The sequence below is a fragment of the Ovis canadensis genome, chromosome 22 (genome assembly GCF_042477335.2).
Source record: "Ovis canadensis isolate MfBH-ARS-UI-01 breed Bighorn chromosome 22, ARS-UI_OviCan_v2, whole genome shotgun sequence".
NCBI classification, from domain to species: domain Eukaryota; kingdom Metazoa; phylum Chordata; class Mammalia; order Artiodactyla; family Bovidae; genus Ovis; species Ovis canadensis.
The window spans coordinates 37,697,071-37,717,601 of NC_091266.1; the positions used below are offsets into that span (position 1 = coordinate 37,697,071).

The window sequence follows — 20,531 nt, forward strand, 5'->3', positions numbered from 1 at the left end:
ACATATGTGTATATCAAGAGTTCTCAGAGTATTCTTAGACCAGTAATGTTAACATCAGCTGGGGACTTGTTAAAAATGCAAGTCCTCAGAAGCTCCAGGGATGGGACCCAGCAATCTGTGTTGTAACAAGTCCTCCAGATGATTCTGATGGGCACTAATGTTTGAGAGCCATGACTTGTACTTTCAGTAAAAACATAAGACTAGAAGGAAACATTTTAATCAATATATTGGCCAGTTATATTACAATAAAGTATCAGTTCAGTTCAGTCACTCAGTCCTGTCCAACTCTTTTCGACCCCATGGACTGCAGCATGCCAGGCCTCCCTGTCCATCACCAACTTCCGGAGATTGCTCAAACTCATGTTCATTGAGTCAGTGATGCCATCCAACCGTCTCCTCCTCTATCATCTGCTTCTCCTCCTGCCTTCAGTCTTTCCCAGCATCAGGGTTTTTTCCAATGAGTGAGTCAGTTCTTTGCATCAGGTGGCTAAAGTATTGGAGTTTCAGCTTCAACATCAGTCCTTCCAATGAATATTCAGGACTGATTTCCTTTAGGATGGACTGGTTGGATCTCCTTGCAGTCCAGGGGCCTCTCAAAAATCTTTTCCATCACCACAGTTCAAAAGCATCAATTCTTTGGTGCTCAGCCTTCTTTTGGAGAAGGCAGTGGCACCCCACTCCAGTGCTCTTGCCTGGAAAGTCCCAAGGACAGAGGAGCCTGGTGGGCTGCAGTCCGTGGGGTCGCTAAGGGTCAGACACGACTGAGCGACTTCACTTTCACTTTTCACTTCATGCATTGGAGAAGGAAATGGCAACCCACTCCAGTGTTCTTGCCTTGAGAATCCCAGGGACAGGGGAGCCTGGTGGGCTGCCGTCTTTGGGGTCGCACAGAGTCAGACATGACTGAAGCAACTTAGCAGCAGCAGCAGCAGCAGCAGCCTTCTTTATAGTCCAATTCTCACATCCATACGTGACCACTGGGAAAACCATACCTTTGACCAGACGGACCTTTGTCGGCAAAGTAATGTCTCTGTTTTTTAATATGCTGTCTAGGTTGGTCATAGCTTTTCTTCCAAGGGGCAAGTGTCTTTTAATTTCATGGCTGCAGTCTTTTGGAGCAGTGATTTTGGAGCCTGAGAGAAAGGTCTGTTACTGTTTCCATTGTTTCCCCATCTATTTGCCATGACATGATAGGACCAGATGCCATGATCTTCATTTTTTGAATGTTGAGTTTTAAGCCAGTTTTTTCACTGTCTTCTATCATTTTCATCAAGAGGCTCTTCAGTTCCTCTTCGCTTTCTGCCATAAGGGTGGTGTCATCTGCATTCTGAGGTTATTGATATTTCTCCCAGCAATCTTGATTCCAGCTTGTGCTTCATCCAGCCCGCCATTTCTCATGATGTACTCTGCATATAAGTTAAATAAGTAGGGTGACAATATACAGCCTTGACATACTCCTTTCCCTATTTGGAACCAGTCCATTGTTCCATGTCCAGTTCTAACTTGCTTCTTGACCTGCATACAGATTTCTCAGGAGACAGGTAAGATGGTCTGGTATTCCCATCTCTTTAAGAATATTCCATAGTTTGTTATGATCCACACAGTCAAAAGCTTTGGCATAGTCAATAAAGCAGAAGTAGATGTCTTCTGGAACTCTCTTGTTTTTTCCTATGACCCAACGGATGTTGGCAATTTGATCTCTGGTTCCTCTACCTTTTCTAAGTCCAGCTTGAACATCTGGAAGTTCTTGGTTTATGTATTGTTGAAGCTTCGCTAACCAGCGTTTTTGCTTTCTTTTAATTATGGTAAAGTACATGTAACATTTACCACTTTAATTAGTTTTAAATATGCAGTTCATGGTATTAAATACATTCACGTTGTATAATAGCCACCACCACCCATTCCCATAACTTTTAACATCCTGTAAAACTGAAATGCCGTACTCACTAAACAGTAACTCCCTATTCCTTCCCTCTCCCAGCTAGTTGAAACCACTATTTTACTTTCTGTCTCTATGATTTTGACTAGGTGGAATCATGCAGTATTTGTCTTTTTGTGACTGGGTTATTTCACATAGCATACGATCCTTAGGTTTCATCCATGTTATAGTGTATGTCAGAATTTCTTTTCTTTTTAAGACTGAATACTGTTCCACTGTATGTATGTACCACATTTTGCTTATGCATTTATCCATCAGTGGACATTTGTGGATCTTAGCTATTGTGGATAATGCTGCCATGAATGTGGGTGTACAAATATCTCATAAAGACTCCACTTTCAGTTCTTCATATACCCAGAATTGGAATTACTGGATCAGATAGTAATTCTGTTTTTAATTTTTTGAGGAATCGCTACTGTATTGTTTGTTTTTTTTCCCCCACCTTGGCTATACCATTTTGCATTCCCACTAACAGTGCATAGGGGTTCCAGTTTCTCCACATTTTCACCAACACTTGTTTTCTGGTTTTGTTTTCTTATTAATAACCATCCTAATGGATATATGATGGTAACATATTGCAGTTTTGATTTGCAGTCCTCTCATAATCAGTCATGTTGAGCATCATTTCATGTGCTTTTTAGCCATTTGTATATCTTCTCGGATAATCTCTATTTTGCTTCCCTGGTGGCTCATATGGTAAAGAATCTGCCTGCAATGCAGGAGACCCAAGTTTGATCCCTGGGTTGGGAAGATCCCCTGGAGGGGGGCATGGCAACCCACTCCTGTATTCTAGCCTGGAGCATCCCCATGGACAGAGGAGCCTGGTAGGCTACAGTCCATGGGGGTCTGACTAAGCACAGCACAATCTCTGTTCAAGTCCTTTGCCCATTCTGAATAACTGACACCTCTACCTTTCATATACAGTGAAGTCACTACTGCTCACATACTTGTTCATGGCACATCAGTGGCACTTTTGGGCTGTCGCTTTCTTTACTTCCCCATGTCTGCCTTGTCCCTCAGCTCCCATAAATCTAGAATTTACACATAGGATCTATTTGTGTGTTGATTTTTAGAAATGGGGCAGAATTTGAAAACTGCATGACAGTATTTCAGTACCTAAACTTATTTCAAAAAAATTCTCTTTGCAGACATACAACAGCTGTGCCAGACTCTGCTTAAATCAAGAGACAGTATGTCTAGCAAGCACTGCTATGAAGACTGAAAATTGTGTGGTCAAAGTAAGTAATATTACACATTAATATATGTTATGTCACATCATAACAATGGTTTATCTATAGATATCTTTACTCAGTATTGCTATTAAAGAGTATTATAGAATGGTTAAAAAGAATACAGCGAACATTGTTAGGTCCAAAGCAGATTGCAAGTTGGAGTTTCTATCTCTTCAGTCGCATCAGCGTTTTTTGATTGTGTTCTCTGGTCACACCTTAGTCTAATTCACATTTGTTGCTTGACACTAATTATGGTTTATTACAAATAAGATTTGTGTGAGACGTCCCTAGCAGTCCAGTGTTTAAGACTCCAAGCTTCAACTGAAGGGGGCACAGGTTTGATCCCTAGTTGGGTAACTAAACATTCTACATTTCAGTTCAGTTCAGTCACTCAGTTGTGTCCAATTCTTTGTGACCCCATGGACTGCAGCATGCCAGGCCTCCCTGTCCATCACCAACTCCCAGAGCTTGCTCAAACTCATGTCCATTGAGTCAATGATGGCATCTAACCATCTCCTCCTCTGTCGTCCCCTTCTCCTCCTGCCTTCAATCTTTCCCAGCATCAGGGTCTTTTCAAATGAGTCAGCTCTTCACATCAGGTGGCCAAAGTATTGTAGTTTCAGCTGCAGCATCAGTCCTTCCAATAAACACCCAGGACTGATCTCCTTTAGGATGGATTGGTTGGATCTCCTTGCAGTCCAAGGGACTGTCAAGAGTATTCTCCAACACCACAGTTCAAAAGCATCACATCTTCGGCGCTCAGCTTTCTTTATAGTCCACTCTCACATCCATATATGAATACTGGAAAAACCATACCTTTTCTAGATGCATCTTTGGCCAAAAAAAAAAAAAAAAAAAAGATTTGTGTTAAAAAAAATACAATTATTTTCATAAGTCCATTGGTGGTTTTAAAATGTAATTGAGTATAGAGTATACCTTTGTAGGACTGTGAAATATACTATAGAAAATCCAGTTATTTTATATCACTATTAATATTTATTGAGTAGCTATTGATGAATATATTGCTTTGGAGGTCTTGATCTGACTGGACAAGTCTGTTTAATCATGCATATGGAGCTACTTGTTTCTCATGTATAAATGTTTACTGTATCAATAGACTAGATACAAAAAATAATCTTAGGTATTAGAGTTCTTACAATCTAATAATTGTAACAACTATGCCTCAAGTTTTCCATCTCTAATTACTCAGGAACTTTGACCTAAATTTAGATATCAGCCATTTTGCTTATTCCAGAAGTAAGTGAAATTCCCATATGGGCCCTATTTCCAGACTTTTACTCTATCTGCAAAATTACTGCCTTTTATAACTATTCAGGAATTTGTCACTTTTACAACACTCCCAACTTTAATTAATCTATTGTATTATACATTCAGGCTTGTCTGTTACTGTTATTAGGGCCAGGCTTCATATCATGTGTCTGCATTCTTTGCTATAAAACTTGAAGGATGGCAATATTTTTTATTTTGTTTTATTTCTTAAAACATGAAGTAGTTTCAGTTGGTAAAGGACCTACTTTATCAACTGGAAATATATCATACAAAATATAACCTTTGAGAATGAGCCATAGAGAAATGTCAAAATTTATTAAAAATTATGGTGAAATAGGTAGAATTAATCAGTTAAGTTCATAAATTAAAACATCTTAATGATTTACCATAAAATCTGAATATTACAATTTAACATTTATTTTTTCAGTCATATAGTCACAGCCATCAAGTGCTGATTGACCCTGTTTTATATCCAGCATTTGTACATTGAGATGGGGGACCAATAATTTGGGCCTTTGAAAATAATCTTTTTATTTTTGGCCATGATGTTTTCAGTTTTCATCACAAGTGGGTGACTTCTGGCTAAACAAGGTAAAATCTTAGCATGAGCACTGATCCAAGGACAGGGTGATGATTTTAATGAGTTTCATTGAGAGCTGGCCAAGTGAGCATCTGTTCCTTTTGTTTTCTCACTACTTTGTAAGCCAGGATCTCTAAGCTACGTAGTTATGTTGGTGTATGTCTGTATGATGGTTTTTTCCCCCCACTCCTATCCTCTACTTCAGTGGTGCATGTAGGCACAGTGGCATAATTTCTTCTATGCTCTTGGGTGAGGAAATAAGTTTGCTCATTGCTTCTCATCTGTTTTTGTTGCTCCCAGATGGTGACCCTCTCATCCCATTCTTGCTTAACATTACTCTGCCACCTATATCCTTTAATCATCTTCTTAAATATACTAGTTTAATAATGATTTCTTTATTTCCTGTTGGAACCCACTTAACTTTCTGGTTCCTTTTATTGACACACATCTTCATCTTTTGTTTCATTGCTTCCGATTCGAGCCAAATAATCAGTTGGTCAAGGCCAATAAAAACATGTAGCTGAAAAAATTTCTTTCTTGCAACAGTTTCCAGTGAGGTGCAATAACATGGGAATAGGAAAAGAGTTTTCCCTTTTTTATTTACATATATTATGTGTATCTCATGATTCTTTGCTGCTGCTCTTGGCCTCATGTATTGCTTGCCCTTTGGAAAATAATGAGTTACCATTATTTTTGTAGGTCTGTAAGCTTGTCCCTATTTCATGCTCTTCACCTTTAGCCCTTAACTGATAGTTTCACCTGCTGTACTTGATATGGCTGTGGTTTTTAACTTGGTACCAGTATCTATTATTGATTCAGACTGTGCTCCACAGTGGCCTTGAATGTCCAATCATCTCCAAGGAGAGCAGCTATAATACAGTGATATCAACCATTTTTGTCCTCTAGTTCAAAACAACTAATTCTGATAGGAGTGACTTTGGTTTGGGTGGAGATGGTAATTGAAGTCTAAGATCTTACTGAATACTGTCTATATGAGTTTTAGAGAAGATATTAATACCAGTTAGTCCCTTTAAATATAGCAATACTGTTAGGTTTGGACCCCTAACCTAACCTATGGATGCGACTCTTCTTTGCCAGGGGTATCTTAAAATACATGTTTTATAATAGGTCTATGAAAAGAGATCCTTAGTCTTCTTTAGAATACAAGAAAGTAAAGTTGTAAGGCAAACTACAGCTACTCTGGGTTAATCATAATCTTTGAATCTCTAAGAATGAGTCTTAAGAAAATATTTTAAGATAAAAATTATGAAAGAGACATTTCATAGTATAACTTAATCCAAGTAATATTTGGAGGCATTGAGATGTTTTTTATTTCTTCCATAGCCTTCCTTCTTACTAATTATAGCCCTGTAGTTCATGAGATTTGTGTTTGGAACATGATAAGCTCTGTGTTTATTGTAGCTTTAAATGGACAGTCATTATTGACTGCCAACTTAGTCTTTAAAATCAATAATCATGTTGTACCTAATTGTCAGCCTTTGTGATGTTTTTTAATTGGTAAAGAAAGCTAACTGGAAAAATAAAGAACATAATTTTTATCTTTTTATTGACTTTATTTAATTATTGAAATTTTTTGGTTTCAGGCTTTTCCATAATACACCCTTCCACACACACCACAGTTAAAACTGAGTTGTTTTGAACCATCTGCCTAGATTTCTGCCTAGGTCAGAGAAGCTCTGCCTCTTTGTATTTAGAAAATAAACCCCTTTCACAGTCCTTTGTAGATGTGTTCTGTATTATAGTAGTTGTTGTTTGTTGTTACTGTTTTTACTTCAGACTAATAATCTTTTTGTAACTGACTGAGACAGAAAAATGTGATGTTCCTTTCCACTCACTCCAGATTTTGATAGAAGACTTGTTTTATTTATTTCCAAAATTATATCCGCAGGAAACAAGCTGTTTAAATTCAGATTATGCTGAAGCAAAATGGTCCTGGTATGAGAAGCAACGTGCTGTTTTACGAGCACAGAGTCCCTTTTCTCATAACTGATTGATAGTAAATATTTTCCTGAAGAATTATTGCCAACCATGAACAGTGCAACTGTTTCACTTTTTTTCTGTGCTACTTGCTGTACCAGCCATTGTCGGTAATTAAGATCTACAATTCACAATGCAGACGTTTGCACTTCCTCTGGGTCTGTGCTATTTATAAGACATTTCAGCTGTTCAGAGTTTCTTTTGAGTTTTAAACTACATGTTAACAGGCTTCTTTAATATACTGTTCCACAAGTAGCATGTCAGATGGTTTGTTCTATGCAGAAGCTCCTCTGTTGGGTCTAAAGAGTAGCTTTGTGGAGAATATATTGAGATTTAACCATATCACTGAGGCGGATGTGATTGGAAAAAGTATAAGATATACATATTATAAGTAAAGTATTATAAAGTGAAGTATAAGCATTACACATTAAGCTCATTGCTGTTTTAAACAGGCAGGAATTAAGTTCAGAAGTAATATTTTTTGTCTTTAAATATTTATATGAATTTAATGAATGCTAATGGGGGTGACAGAGAAGTGCTGAGAAATACTAATACAGTGACTTTTCCAAGCTCACTTTGAAGTAATAATAATATCAAGGACCCTCATTATAGATAAAGAGTGTGTGTATTTGGTCTGACTAAAGATACGAGAATATATAACCTTCTAGATGTGCATGATATTTAAGAATACAAACACAGGGCACCAAAATGGATCAGCAGATTGACTGCGCATTTGCTGTGTAATCAGCTTTAGGGATCCTAAGTAGCATATGCCACTGGAGGAGAAACTGTAAACAGGAATCCTGATCTGTATTAAAATTGGTAAAATTCTAAGTCATTTTCAGCCATTTCAAGAAAGTTAATTAAAAAGAAAAGTCAAGACACCAGTGAGAATCTTCATGCATTATGGTCTAGAGTAACAGTAACTACTTGCTACCTGAACTCATTGTTACACAAACAAGAAAAAGAAACTGAAAGCTGTCAACAAAATATGTTAAACTTTGCCCTAAGTGGGGATCAGCCTGACTGTTTTTAAGCCTGAATTTAGAGGCATTGATTCTGCACATCAGCCACCAGCATCTTCCGCAGAGCAGAGCTGCGGAGAAAGGCAGGATAGGGGTTTCAAGAGCTGATTTCTTGATGGCTCCTTGAATAGACTGAACTTATAACAGAGCTTTTCCAAGGCAGTTTTGTTTGCCAGAACCTAGGCTTTCTGTAGTTCTTTTGAACTCTAGTGTTTCTGTAAACTTTTTCCCTTCAGTGAATTGTTTATGAACCATTTTTTAGATAGCAGCAGTGGCTCAACTGTTGGGAACCACTGATATATCTGACTGAGGCACTTCAAGATGCTAGAATGTATTCACATTTCTATCTAGCCAGGGTGCTAATAAGATTGAGTTTGTCTTTGTGGGTTGATCTAGATTAGCATGAGATGAGCCCAGTCAGTGTCTCCCTCAGTGAAAAAGGAAAGGTTGGGAGAGAGCAGGAGGAAGGAAGGAAGTTTTTCATCAAGAACTGACTGCAGTTTTGCCTGCTGATGCATGTCGGATCACCCGCACGGAGAGATCACATGGCTTCTCCAAAAGTCAAACGATCAATTCGCCTCGTTTTGGCTCTGTACTTAATGCACAAACAGTGCGATCTGCGGGGCTGTAATTGCATTGTTAGGGCCAAGGAACAAGCCTGTGCCTTTTCAGCAGACAGCTGGCAGGGAGAGAGGCATGTTGTTAGGAAAGAGAGAGGCAAGGCAAATAAAATTACTGCTAACGCTCAGAGATCGGCAGGAGTCCTACTTGCCTAATCTTACCGGTGGGAGCAAGCGGCTGTTGTAATCCAATTATAGCAGCATAAGCAATTTGTTAGACACTCCGCATAATGTAACAATTTCCCAATAAACTCTGACTTGTAATAACGTCGGCAAGAGTCCGCATAAATCTGCCCGAATGGTGGGGGCTGGAGCGTTCGGCTGGGGGCTTGTAATTGGCGCCATCAGCACGTTTTGCGGAGTGCAGTATGGTGCAGTCTTTTAGTGCAGGAATTTTAAGGAGAAAAGCATGGCACACGCTTCTTAGAAAAAGAAAAGTGGCCATTAAAAGGGGAGCAGCAAGAAGGGCATACTCTTGCCTTCACATTACCTAGGAATCTCAGTATAGAAAGAAAACAGGAGGAGGCCATGTTTCCTTCTAATGCTAAGTGGGGGAGAAGGGGGTAGAATGTGTGGATTAAATTCCTTTATTTAAAAGGCATCAGTTTCTGTTATTTAAACCCTCCTTCTCTAGCACCTCCCCCCACCAAATGCCTTTCAGGCAGCATTTAGATAACATTTTTACAAAATGTTCTTAGCTAGGCAAGCCTAGAAATGCCAAATTAAAATATATTTTGTTCTAGAGTTTAGCATTTTCTTTACAGCAGGAAAATATATTTTCTTTATGCCCAGGACAAATCTTTTAAATATATTATCTCATTGACTATCAAACCTTTGTACAGAATTCTGTCTTCTGCTTTAAGAAACATCTCTTAATGAAGGGTTTAAAACACAGATGATTGTTTGCTTAGCTGGCTTTATTATGCTTCTTATTTTCTAATTCTGAAGTATATTGTGAATTTCTATGATACTAGGATTAGTAATCTTTCTTGTTGAACACTTACATTGTATAAGAATACAGTTTTTATCCTTTAGACCTATACCTGGATGATCATTATAGAAATCATTTTGATTCCTAAGTCATAAAATTACTGTTTTAGAAGAATATTTGTTGTTGTGTTGTGCAAAGTAGAACCTCTGTTATTTATTGATTGATGAGCATTTGTAGTCACAGAATAGAGTTTCTTATTATACAGGGTATAGGAGATGAAGAGTGCTCACATATTCGAGTTAATAGATTTTCATGCTACTGTGTGTGTATTAAATGTTATCTACTTTCTTGTGTCAGCCCAACTCTTCATTGTTGTTAATTTGTGTCAAAACCAAGCTTATGAAATAAGTACAGGATTCTTCAAAATATCGTGTTGCTGTGGGTATTATTACAATAAATATTTACTTTCAGTATAAACATTTCCTTCTAGAGAAGCAAATGCCGCCTTGTTTGAATGGAGCTACATCAATAAACTGCAGTGCCTCTAATAAAGCCACTCAGTGTCTGAGTTTAACTAATGGCTGATTTTCATGGCTTTGACAGTGAGCTGTGTGCATTATTTTCTCCTGATATTGTAAAAATAATGAGAGCAAATTAGAACAATCAGTTTACACAGATAGCTCCTGATTGGAGGTGATGGGCAATATGGCAGCAGGTAATCCATCTTCGGGCTCCTGTCACATTAACTTCAGCAGTGTGAAAAGATCAGGTGGGGTAAGCAGGGATCCTGCCCAATCGGAACACTGAAATTAATGAGAAGAGCATTGTTCTGTGATCAACCTTTTAATTAGCAAGACTGGAAACAGAGGGAGTGATGAAGGCAGCACCACAGCTGCACAGTGCCAGGCACAAATCCTGAGGAGGAAATGAAAAAAAACAACTTTGGGTTTTACATCACACGTTTGTTGTAGTATATACAGGCATTGTGTTTCTACTCTAGAGCTGGTTTAAAACTTTAAAAAATACTACCTATACACTTGAAACTAATATAATGGTATATGCCAATTTTACTTCAACTCCAAGAAAGTAAGAAAAGGCTGCCTACTTTCCAAAGTATTGTCACAAATATGGTTGCTATATTAATGATTTATAGATGATAATTCTATCAGGGTTCATTGAGAACTTTGATTACTAGTACACTTTCCCCGGCATTTCACTCTGGCTTTTAACCTTTGATTTTTTTTAAAAAATCAAGTAACCAGAGAAATTAAAACTTAAAAAGGTCTACCTTGTCAGCCTCCCAACATTCCACCCCTCCAATATAGTTTTCCTTGCAAGTACCATATGGGTTTTCTGATTTAGAGGACTTGTCATTTTTAATTGTTTATGAGAGGACCCTCATCCAGGTGTAAGCTATGGCATGTTTAAATTTTATTCCTTTCCTGATTCTGTTTATTAGGAAATTCACTATTTGGTTTTTTTCACTATGCCATTGACATCTTCGTGTGGGGTGGGGGGACTGTGTTACTTCAATTTATATAATTGAGAATTGAATATCAATGAATGGTGTTTATAAGAGGAAGAGGGAGGAAAAAATCCAGGTAGTAACTGAAACTAAAGGCTAGTTCATCCACTTAATGTTCACTTTTACTAAAATAGTAACCTTGCTAATCATCCCTGAAATATTAGGAAATATGGTATAAGACTACAGAAGACGTTAATGAGCCAGATTTTCTCTAGCAAATCACCACCCATTTTCTTGGCTGCCTTTGGCAGGCTTTGACTTTGGGAAAATAAACAAGGCAACCAGCATTTGCAGTATTTTAGAATTTGTATCTTAAGTTTAGTGATTTACTGTAAAAGCAAGTAATACAGTCTATGTAGATGAATCCAGTTATCTCCCAAAGATACATAAATATGTTTTCTTGATATTAATAGTTGTTTTAGGGATTTATTTAAAGTAATAATACATAAAAACTAGTTAACAGGTACCCGTCTGAGTATAGAATTAACAGAAAAGATCCTATAGTATGAAATATTCAGGTTAGGTGTAAACTAATTTTTTTTAGGACATAGTTAACAGGACTTTTAAAATAATATATATAACTAATGGAAATTCATTATTGCAGCCCTATAATACTGTACTTGCAGAATGAGTCCCTGATATTCTACTTTGCAAAACTCATAGAACAAAGGCCCTTCACTTCCTCCTAGTACCCATCCCCCTACCCTCTAAAAATCTTCAGTACTGCTCTTGCAATTCTGTCAAATACTTGATTTTTTGTTTTAATTTTTTAAACAATAATGAGCTTTTCCTGAAAATATTCAGTAAGACTTAAATGTATCGGTATTTTAGGATCAGTCACTTAATACTAAATAGTCTTTAGAACTTACCCCCCCCCTTCACTGTCTGAGAGATCTGTGCTATTGTATATATTAATATGTTAAAGCCCACTTGTTAGAATTTTGCATAACTTTTCTGCATTCCTTAATCTGGAAGAGAGATTTTTATTCTTATAGTTTTATGGATTTTTGTGGTTTTTCATTCTCCTTTCTCCTAGTTTGACAGTTCCAAAAGCCTTAGGTTCGTAAGCTCTCCATGAATAAGTATGTTCTTAGTCATATGGTGTAAATAGATCACTTATAAAGCTTGTGAAACTCGAGCTCTCCTTTTGAACCTTTCAGTACTCATGAGCTCAGTATTCATACATGCAAAATTTTATTCTTGTGTCATGACTTCAGTTTCTTGTAAGGCAAATGAGCTATGAATTTAAATGACCATACTAAGTTTCTACAAAAATTAAATTGTATTTTTCCATTTTCCTACAATTGTGGAATTCCATCTGACCTAATGACCTTACCATATTTGTTCTTGTTGTTAGAGCTCTTTTCCAGTAAGATTTAAGATCAGTGTTAAAATATATGTGTTTGTGGTTTTGTTGTGTGTGTGTTTTTTTTTTGAGAGCATCTTGTTTTGTTTGTTTACACTGGTAATAACAGAAATTTCTAACTGACTGAATGACCAAGAAACTCTCTTTTAATTTCCTTACAAAGAGAGAGTTGCCAAGTCACCTTAAATTCTACTAATCCCAAATCTCATCAGTAGGGTTTGCTTCAGAGAAAATTTCATTAGTCTAGTCCTTTGTAGCTCACCTGATACACCCTTATTTAAAGTTCTTATGTACAGAACCAGTTGTATCTCTGATGCTACAATAATCTTTTCGAAATTCCTCATCACCCTCAGTTATTAGTTTGGGATTTATTCCTACATAAGGAGTATTTAAAGATCCATTTTCTTTTTCTTGTATCTTCAGAATGAAGATATTTTTACTTTTGCACTACTCTATGCAAACGTAAATGCTTATTACTCAGTAATAATCACCTACCTTATAAATACTGGTCTTTAAAGGACTGAAGATGACCTCATGTCATTGGATTTAGTATCAGTGTGGTAACTTTAGTATGAGTTCGGTACAATCAGTTGAAGGTGGTAACCTTACCTTAGTAATTGTTTTATCAATAGAAGTTGTTTTGGAATACAAATCTCATCCAAATTTCTGCGTCAGGATTTACAGTGTAAACATATATTGTCAGTCCTTTTACACCAAGAACTTATTTTTCCTGGTTAAACTTGGTAATTAGTTTTATCAGCTAAAAGAAAAAAAAAAGTCCCTTCAAAGTCCAGGCTCAGTGTGATTATACTTCAGTAAATAGTTTTTTTTGTAAGCATGCATGCTTTTAGACATTTGGGTGATTATAAAGACAGGATGAGGGTATATGAATTAATAGTTGGACTTTGAATTTCTTGTATGTTTCAGACAGTAAAGAGGAGGCTTGGGACAGTGAGTAATTAAGAAACAGGTTCATCAAAAGCAAATGAAGCAAAAAGCAAACAAACATGACTATTCTGTGTGTGTATGTGTATATAAAATCTCCCTAGGCATTTTCTAATGGAAAGGATAGAAGTTTTTGATAGTTAAGATTGACATATAAATATATGTAAGAAGCACTTGCTCACGTGGAGCACTAAGACCATGATAAACAGAAGTGTTGAAATACTTCTAGAAAAATGAACATGAATTTAATTATGTTTTATACCTCAGACAGTACTTCTTTAACTTTATCCACATTTTCTTGGAATATCTAGTAACATAAGAAATTTAATTGTAAAGATTAAAAGAAGCAAGAAACAAAACTTGGGAGCAAGCCTAAAGGGAAATAGAGAGAAAACCGTGTTTAAAGAGAGATGGTTCCTACAGTGTTAACTATGGAGTGTGTAGCGTGACTCTGTAATGGAATATCATGGCAGGGGGTATAATACTGTAAATAAGATGAATATGCCACTTGTGGATTAATGGGCAACCTAAAGAGTGGCTTTATTTACATCTATGTGTGAGGTTCATTTCCAGTTTGTGTATTTTTTCTTATTCTTATAGTTGACATACTTAAAATCTGATGGATTAGGGAACTTAAAAAAAAATCAGTTTCCTTGAATCTTAATATGTGTGGGTTTGGGGCTTTTTTTTCTTTTTTTTGGTAGGATTAGTATAGTGTTTTTTGTCTTTTGGTTTTTTTACTTTAAATTTGATAGGTTGAAGGAATTTTCTTTTTCCTCTAGGTAATTCTAGAGAAGAGGTAGGTTCTGAATATAAGTCCAAGAAATACAACTATTTTTTATGTTTTACATTTTGGTAAGGAATAGGTGTAGACATCATCATATTACAGATTATAGTAGATTCCATTTGCAATAATAAAAGGATATGGGTTGTTTTTCGAGGATTTGAGTACTGAGAAATGTAAATGTGAATAGATCTAGCCTGGACACTAGGAGCCACTGTCTCAACATTATAACATGAGAACATACGATAAAAGTAGATCCTAAGTGAGAGCTTTATATAACTAATTTTTAAAATTTGTTTTATTGAAGTACAGTTTATTTACAAGTTTGTGTTCATTTTTGCTCGATAGCAAAGTGATCCAGTTATACATAAATATACATTCTTTTTCATATTCTTTTCCATTATGGGTTATCACAGGATATTGAATATAGTTCCTTATGCTATATAGTAGGACCTTGTTTATTCATTCTATATATAATTGTTTGCTTATACAAATAATCTTTTAGTCAGCTATTTAGGTTGCTCTTGGTTTCCAATTAATGCTATTATTTAGTTCTCTTGAAACTTCAGAAGTTTGAATTTTAGAGTTTTTACTCTGCTTCTCCTCAGTTGAAAATATATAGTAGAAGTTACCTGTAAAAGGCAAATTGTATGCAAAAATAAATTGCCGTCAATGTAGAGTTTGAATAGAACTAATTTTAGCTCGTGGAAGGTAGATTCTCAACTTATATTTGTTGAGTCTGATATATATTATTTAAAGTATTAAAATCCAGAGATTATGTCATCAGATTTGACAGCCTTTTACACCATTATTTATTGAATGTTTACAGTGTGCCAGACACTAAGGGTTAAGGGTTTTATATACACTCTAACTCAAATCCCGACGACAACCTCATTAAGCATACACAATCCCATTTTATATATAGATTAACTATAATTGAGAAGTATTAAGCAATTTACCCAAGATATGTTGCAAAACTAGAATTTGAACCCAGACTATCTGACCCCATATCTGTGTGTTTTCAGTCACTGTGTTTAGTGTTTTAGTACATAAAAATTAGGCCAGATGAAGCAAATGTGTGGGGATTTTCTAAAAAGTTCTCTGTGGTGCCTACTAAGTGTTAGCAATTTATTAACAAGTACCCATGATTTGGAAAACACAGAAGTATGCAAATTGGTTCTGTAAAATCATGATACAGTAATACATTTTAGGTTTGTGTTCTCCTCTTACACTTACAGTACTGATATTTTCCTTTTCAGCATTCCATATGAGATAAAAATTTAAAATACGTCAATTAGCAACCGCAAAAAAGATAAAACTATTAAGTGAACCTTGTAATCTCCTCTTACTATCTGGGCTTTTCTTTTCAGGCTTTTGATTGTGTGTAATAAAACTGTGGCTTAATTAATGCCAGGGTTCTGAAGCCTTTGGATGCCACGAAAGAGAGTGAAGCGCAGAAATCAAGAGGCAGCATCAAATAGCTTTTCTGTTGTGTTAATTTAGATCTGTCATTCTTGTTCTAGTTCATGATATATGGCTCCCAGCAGATATTAGGTGAATTAAAAGAGAAGCAGTAGTGGATCCTATCTTAGGAAAAACACAACTCATGGTTGAAGCTCTCAGTAGCTTAATGAATCACTGTTTTCAGATAATATTTCACCCCTAGTTTGAGCTGCCCTTGGAGTGAATGTGGCCGTGTTATGTGACCAGCAGACATGATGCAAAACCAAAGTAAGTGGTAACTTGGCATCGTGGCTTTGTGGTGGTATGTGCAGGAAAGATCCAGTGCTGACATCCATGCTGTACTACTGTTTTTGGCAGAGCAGTGCTTGTGTGTAACCAGAGCATGAGAGAGGAAGTCATACTGACTTGTATTAATCTCCATTTAAAATGCTAACAAAAAAAATGATAACAATTTCCCTTGGAAATTGCTAAAGTTTCCTATGACTTTAGACATACTTTTTGAGGGATCTGTATGCTAAAAAAAGGTTGATAGGAAATATTATTTCTTATTATAGCTCAAAAATGTTGTTTCTTTAGTATGCAAAATAATGAATAACACATAATAGTCTTGGCTAAAATGAGTTTACTTTAATTCTTTATATTCTCTTCTTTTTAATTCTCTCTCCTTGATTCAAGGAACTTATTAATTAACTGGTTTTATATGTGTATTAATTTTAACCAGAGTGTTGATAAGCAGTGTTTCTTTCAGGGAGGGGAAGATTTAAAATCCAACAATGAAAAACGAAGCCCCTTTTATTTCTGGCTACAATCCCAGATGCTGTGTATTATAATCATTGAACTTTCAGAGACTGCTCAAATTCCGCCTGAAATGTGTAGGATTGCAACATCATAACTAAATTATACTTTCTGGCATATCCAAACATGAAACAGACATTCCTGAGTGGAAACATTGATAACATAATTTCCATTGGTTAAGGTCTCAGTGGAGAAGGGAATTTACAAGCATGGGAAAAGAATACAGGCTAATTTGAATAGCCTCTATTGTCCAGGGGGTTATTTAATGCTAATAAATACTTGTTTTAGAATGGATGGAACTAGGTTAAGTGTTTACAGCCAAACCTTCCTCTTTTCCTCCACTGAAGAGCAAGGTTCTCCTAACACTGACCTACTTTGCTCTTATTTGGTACTGTACGTACAATAGTTGCGAAGCCATGAAGAGAAAAATTGATGCAGATTAGAAGAATTTTTTAGTAGGAAGTGCTTGGTAGCATGCTTCTTTGTTGGTGAGACATAAATGTTGCCACAAATTATGAATAAATGCTCCAAATTCTCTAATATTGTAGCAGTTATAACCATTTTTAAGCCTCCTTTCTAAGTAGATATTTCTCTCCTGGCTTTCTGTATTGTGAACTTTACAAAACTGGCTTAGGCAGCCTATTAATTATTCATACCGTAGCAACAATTAAAGCAAATTAAAAATAAAAATCGCCATATTGCATTTAACCGTGGGCAGCACCAAACTGTGTCAGCTCTGTAAGGGCCTGTGATGTTTACTTAGTTAAAAGTGCTAGAGGGAGCTCTAACCTTGTTCAGAGTAGTGGCATATGGGAACAGTTGTCTGTATGTGGCCAAAGGGTCGTAAGTGAAAATAGAGGCTAAAGCTGTGCCATGGCAAAATTTTAAATCTTTTTTATAGAACTCCCTGTTTCCTTTATATCAGAAAATAAGGGTTAGGACTATGTATCTGTAACCAAACAGGACTTTATGCACCCTTATTTCTCTTTTTATGAATACAATAAGCTGTTTCCAATACAGTATTCAGGAGACCCTGAGGTTGGCTCAGCAAACTTTCACAAAGTGAACATATCTGTATAACCACTAGCAAGATTAAAAAAAGGAGGAGGAAGAAAGGAAAAAACCTGTACCAGAAACCCACTCCTGCCTTCTTTGTCATTCCCCTCCCAAGGCTAGCCATTCTCCTCACTGCTTAACATCATGTGTTAGTTTTGCCTGGCTTTGAACTTTGTGTGAATGGCATCATTCAGTGTATATTCTTTACTCTCTAACTTACTTCCCTCAACATAATGTTTTTGAGAATCATATTATTGCATATAGCTGTAATTTATTTATTTTTGTTGATGTGTAGTATGTCATTATGTAAATATACCAAATATATGTGTCCATTCAGATTTTGATAACTACAAAATTTTTTGGTATTTATCTTTTGGTCAGTATGTGCAGTGAATACATGTATTCTGTTGTATGTGTCACTAGGAGGGAAATTAGAATTTCCTGACTGGTGGTACCAATTTATACTATCTCCAGCAGTTAATGAGAGTTCCATTAGGCACTTACATATAGCAAGTCCTCAATATATTTGTTTAAATGAGATAACTCAGTATACACGAAAATTCCCTAAGTTGTAGTTTTCTCACCCAGAGCCTTTGAGCTGTTCTTACAGTCTAATCACATCTTAAATTTTCTTTTTTTTTCTCTTCACAGTTCTATCCCCAATCACATCAGCTAATGGTGGCCAGACAAGTTAGCATATTTTAAAATATTCCAACGCATATTTCCCTTTCCTGGGGAATTTGGTATGGAGTTTCAGTTAAAATTTTACTTTCAAAGTTTAATGGGCCGGTCCTGATACAGGCTGAATTGCTGAGATGGTTTCTACATACCAGCAAATGATAATGATTACCTTTATTAGGCATTTATGTGCCAGACCTTATGCTTAGTGTTTTATACATAGTCTCCTTTATTACAGTAGCTAATATATCACTTTGTCCTTGAGGACACTTGATGGCCTTTGGAATCCGACAGAAAAAGGTCTCTAAGATAGAGCTGGCTCTGGGCTAAAAGGCTGAAAATTAAACCAGCAGAGAGCAGCAGCCATCAGATCATGACCACTATAATCTTGATAGAAAGCATTAAGAGAATCCCAGTAATTTTTTCGATATCTATTTGCAGACTCTTCATGTAGCCCTACTATTTTGATTTGGCCCTAAATAAGACAAATTGATGTATTAAATTGATAAAATATTTTATCTCCTTGTGAAATAAAGGAATTTTTAATAGATACATTTATTTATTTAAAATTTTCTTGAACACTGTAAATACCGGGAATTATAGAGGAAGATGGAGAAGGGAATGGCAACCCATTCCAGTGTTCTTGCCTGGAGAATCCCGGGATCAGAGGAGCCTGGGGGGCTGCTGTCCTTGGGGTCGCACAGAGTCGGACATGACTGAAGCAACTCAGCATGCATGCATGCACTGGAGAAGGAAATGGCAACCTGCTCCAGTGTTCTTGCCTAGAGAATCCAAGGAACAGAGGAACCTGGAGGGCTGCAAGTCTATGGGGTCACACAGAGTGGGACCCGACTGAAGCGACTTAGCAGCAGCATAGAGGAAGATGGATGGGGAAATAAAAGAGTAAATTATGAAAGAAGTGAGACACATTGAGACACAAAGTGTCACAATATCATTAAGTCTTCAGATCTGTGTCAGCCCTGAGAAAAGTTATACCATAAAGTTTTAAATTCTTAACTATGGTTAAGTAAAGCAAAGTAAAAGAATAGTAATGTTACCTGCGTAACAGTCACACTCAGAATGATAGCATTTCTTTGCATTAAAAGCTCAATTGTTGCAGGAAAGTTTGACTTACTCTTGGGATTTTGGAGTATATTGCTTGACTGAATAATATTATGAAATATACTTCTTTTTGCTTGAGGTATGTTTTCTTAAACTCTAATATGTTAGCTTTTTAGTAAGAAAATGTGAAGAATGATTCTCTTTGTAAATGTATTCCCTCAGTTCTATTTTAATTTACATGGAACTGAACCGTAAACTCAAAAATAAAAGCCAGACTGAGCCTCAGATTATTCCATCCACCCACTCATTTTATAGAGATCCCAAACAGTAGAGACTTAGCCAAGATTACATAGCTAATTAGTGATGGGACTAGGCCACCGTGCTGTCTAACTTTTGCTGTAGAGCCGTTCACATGTGACTCAACTATAAGAGAACTTTTTGTAGTGGTTTGTTTCCAAAGCATGAAATTTCCAAAGCCTCTGTTTATTCCTTAAACAGAAAATGGAAGTAGAGTGCATTTGGCTCATAGGAAAACTTCACTGAAAAAAGTTGTTACCCTTGTGTTTCATATTTATAGTGCTGCATGTGAGCTTAAGCCACACCTAGGTGAAGTGAAAAACTGTGTAGTAAACCAGGAAGTGTCTTTACAGAAATTTTCTTCCTTTAAGAAAAGCCAAGTTCTGCAAAGAAAAGACCACAATTCCATTTCTTAAACAAGCTTGTAAACAGTATGGAAGTAACTATCTTCCTGATTTTCATTTTCTCATCCCACCTTCACTCTTAGTAAACAAACACAAAATCCCTGGTAGAGATTTGTTCCATTTAGAAAAGAAAATTTTTGTGACACTCAAGATTCAGTATTTTCTCCAGAACACCAAAAATCTGCAGTCTCTGGCCCATGAAACCCCATAAAAATAGTGCCCATGTGGGGGAAATATAAATAACCTTCAGACAAAATCACACAGTAATCGTTTTTCTGCTAATTTTTGAAAGAAAACGAGGGTGAATGCTGATGACAGCTGGAATTTCAGTCTGGTTTCTGCCCTGTCTTTGCTGATTACTAAAATGAAGTACAAAGTCTGAAGGAAGCAAAATGTACTCTATACCCTACAGCTTGGAAGAATCATTCTGTATTTACTGAAAAAATCAGAAAAGTGGAATTTCAAAATTAGGGTACTGTGTTGAGAATCTTGTTACCATGCTAATAACTTCCTTATTGTTTTTCCCTCACTAGATTTGAG

General features: G+C 36.3%; 1 protein-coding gene across 14 annotated transcripts in view; it reads left to right on the forward strand.

The window, feature by feature from the left end:
• The window catches only part of BTRC (beta-transducin repeat containing E3 ubiquitin protein ligase), a 182,163-nt gene that overhangs the window by 116,189 nt on the left and 45,443 nt on the right, over nt 1-20,531 (forward strand). For all 14 annotated transcript variants that reach the window (XM_069566931.1, XM_069566933.1, XM_069566934.1 and 11 more), the window contains one exon: nt 3,088-3,177. In XM_069566931.1, the coding sequence (XP_069423032.1) occupies nt 3,088-3,177 (90 nt within the window). The remainder of the gene's footprint in view (nt 1-3,087; nt 3,178-20,531) is intronic.